At 52.4% G+C, this 3,165-nt stretch overlaps 1 protein-coding gene across 1 annotated transcript in view; it reads right to left on the bottom strand.

Moving 5' to 3' along the window:
- Positions 1 to 1,860: 1,860 nt before the first annotated feature.
- The window catches only part of LOC106891957 (calcium-binding protein 2-like), a 2,692-nt gene continuing 1,387 nt past the window's right edge, over positions 1,861 to 3,165 (bottom strand). Inside the window, exons 2-5 of the mRNA XM_014948789.1 lie at positions 2,966 to 3,157; positions 2,762 to 2,871; positions 2,524 to 2,671; positions 1,861 to 2,405 (exon numbers count right to left, since the gene is read on the bottom strand). Coding sequence (XP_014804275.1) covers positions 2,380 to 2,405; positions 2,524 to 2,671; positions 2,762 to 2,871; positions 2,966 to 3,157 — 476 coding nt within the window. The 3' untranslated portion in view covers positions 1,861 to 2,379. The remainder of the gene's footprint in view (positions 2,406 to 2,523; positions 2,672 to 2,761; positions 2,872 to 2,965; positions 3,158 to 3,165) is intronic.

Genomic DNA, 3,165 nt, shown 5'->3' with positions numbered 1-3,165 from the left:
GCGGGGCCTACTGGGGGTCCCCGGGAAAAAACGCCTTAAAACGTTAAAACGTCCACCGGGGAGCGACAGGCCGGCGGAGGCGCCTTAAAAACCGTCAGAAAAACGGTCATTTAAAACAAATTTTGCTCATCACCTCCTTTGCGGGTTAAATAAGGGTGGTGGGAGCACTGGTGCTCCAAGGAAAAGGCAAAAAAAAGGCAAAAAAAAGGCAAAAAAGGCTAAGAAAAGTTTAAAAAAGGAAAAAGAAAGGAAAAATAAAAGAGAAAAGGGAAAAAAGGAAAAAAACCGCACAATCTCCAGCATATACTAAAGTTTTATGTTGGGAATTGCACCCTACCCGTTACAGAAAGCAGAAAAAAAACCCAGGAACTTGTGTTTTAAGCCTCATTCTGCAGCATTTAGCCAACTTAAAAAAATTACTCTTGGCTATTGGTTTTGGCTTACAAATCTCTGAGGAATTAAGGTTAATGCAGACCTGCGTGAGAACCAGTCAGAGGGAGGTGGTCTGGTCTGGGTTTGTTTTCTTTTTTAAAAAATATATTTAAAATACTTAAGATTTTCCCTTTGGAGTCACAAGAGGTTAAGTCACTTGGTCACAAATGTATTTCTACATGTTTATAAGCAAATAAAAAAGAAATTTCCAACCATCTGTCCTTTACAACCAGGTGAGGGGCCTGACGGCTGTGGGCTGGAAGAACAGAGCAGGGTGTTGAACCTCTTTAACACAAGGTAAACGTATTGTTTTTAGGAAGACATGATTTCCTTTTAAATAGCTTTAAATATCCACCAATCAAATGTTCATTTTCCAAACTTAAAGCCTCTATTTACCATCAAAATTATCATTAACCAGGGAACAGAGACGTGGCGGAGGAAATGCTGGCGAGCAGATTCTATTTAAATTCAGTGTAATGACAAAGAAAAGTCCGTCGGGAGAGTTTTTCATTTTAAAAGGGCAAAGAAAGATTGGAAAACCACAATTCTGAAGCAGCTTTGTGGAACTGCTCCCCGCCTGTACCTGCTTCTTCATCGGTCATTTAAAACACTCAGCGGGTAGACTATAAAAGTAATCAAAGACTGTCTTGGTCAAAGCTCAGATCTGTTAATAGAGAACTCCCAAACTTCATTCCCCACAGAAAATGCTCGCCGACTCTAAAAACAGCATGCTACAAATTACACCAAACTCATTGTTTTAGAGGGAAAATCCCCCTGTAAGGGGCACAGACCCCGTCAAGTTCCGTGCCACGGAATCAGCCTGGTTTTGAACATTTTTTTTCCAAATTATTGACTGTTGCCTGGCTGGTTTTACCTTATTTTTCACCCTAAGTGGGAGATTAAGCGGGTTCTGTTGAAGCCAAAGGACAAACCACAGCCCATGGAGAGAGTTTTTCATTTCCAAGGGGCATCTGTTGAAGCCAAAGGACAAACCACAGCCCGTGGAGAGAGTTTTTCAATTTCCAAAGGGCAAAGATTGAAAAAAAAAAAAATATATATATAGTAAATCCATTCGGACGCCCCGTAAACTGGGAAGTGGAGGATTTCCTTCACTCACAAGGTGCAAAAGTTACCGGGTAAAAAAAAAAAAAAAAAAAAAAAGTATAATAAATCCATTCGGATGCCCCGTAAACTGGGAAGCGCAGGATTTCTTTCACTTGCAAGGTGCAAAAGTTACCGGATGGAGAATGGTAACGCTTTATTCCTGTCTTCTTTTCCCCAAGGGTGTCCCAGCTGGAGCCCCCGGGGTCTGTCCTGCCACCGGAGGGACGGAGCAGGGTCTGGGGTAGGTGTGAGCTCACGCCGCGGTGACGGGGGACACCGGAGGGGCTCGGCGTTTCACTTACAAGGTGCAAAAGTTACCGGGTGGAGAATGGTAACGCTTTATTCCTGTCTTCTTTTCCCCAAGGGTGTCCCAGCTGGAGCCCCCGGGGTCTGTCCTGCCACCGGAGGGACGGAGCAGGGTCTGGGGTAGGTGTGAGCTCACGCTGCGGTGACGGGGGACACCGGAGGGGCTCGGCGTTGGGTACGGGGCGGGGAACGGAGGCTGGAGGGACCAGTCTGGAGGGCAGGGGAGCGGTGTGTTGGGAGTTTTGGGGTGGGATGGGGGACAGGAGAAGGAGATAGGGGCTGAGTCTGCGCCCAAAAGGGGCTCGGCGTCGGCCCCCCGTGCCCCTACACCTGGGCGGCCGATGGTCTGAGCACCTCCGAGGGCTTCATCCCGGGCTGGGGCGCCGCGTTGCGCCGGTACGGTGTGTGTCCCCCCCCTTCAAAACCGAGGCCACCAGGAGCTGGACGTCTCTCCTCCGTGGGGGGGGGCCCCCCCCCGGCTCTCCTCTCGGTAAGGCACGGCGGGGGGCTCGGGTCCCCTCTTGGCACGCACCGCCCTCAGCGCGACATCATCCGCACGAACTCTGCCACGAGGAGGATACGGAGGGGAAGGGACAGCCCCAATATTGCACCCCCACCCAGGGGAAGGGGGAAAACGTTCCCGTGTCCCCCCCACCACCAACTTTAATCCCCTTCCCCTACCTCCGAAGTCCACCAGGCCGTCCCCGTTGAGATCCACGTCCTTGAGGATCTCGTCCACCTCCCGGTAGTTGAGCTGCTGCCCCAGCAGCTTGCGCATGGCCTCCCGCAGCTCCGCCATGCTGATCTGCCCGTCCCCGTTGGTGTCAAACTGCAGCAGGGCAAGCATGCCAGCAGTGTGACCCCCCACACCTCCTCCCGTTGTCCCCCCACCTCCATCCAGCTCCCCGTCCCCCCTCACCTCACGGAAAGCATCACGCAGCTCCTTGATCCCGATCATGTCCGCCGTCTCCGCCAACATCTTGGGGCCCATCAGCTCCACGAAGTCGTCAAAATCCACCTTCCCCCCAGCTGTGGCGGAACCGTGTTGAGGAGGGGGGTCACCAAGATGGGGAGGGGACAGGGATGGTCCCCCCCACCCACCCCGGGGCCCCCCACCACCTACTGATCTGCTGGGACAGCTCGATGAGCTCCATCTCGGTGGGCATGTAGCCCATGGTCCTCATGCACTCGCCCAGGTCCTTGTAGCTGATGTAGCCATCACGGTCCTTGTCGAACTCCCGGAAGGCCTGCTTCAGCTCTGGGGACAGCGCAGTGACACCCCCCCAACGGGGGCAAAGACACCCCCTCACCCCCCCTTACCCC

Source organism: Calidris pugnax, unplaced genomic scaffold (genome assembly GCF_001431845.1).
Source record: "Calidris pugnax isolate Ruff unplaced genomic scaffold, ASM143184v1 scaffold107, whole genome shotgun sequence".
In the NCBI taxonomy this organism is placed as follows: Eukaryota; Metazoa; Chordata; class Aves; order Charadriiformes; family Scolopacidae; genus Calidris; species Calidris pugnax.
The sequence above is the reverse complement of the archived record's forward strand: the minus strand, read 5'-3'. Positions and strand labels throughout refer to the sequence as shown.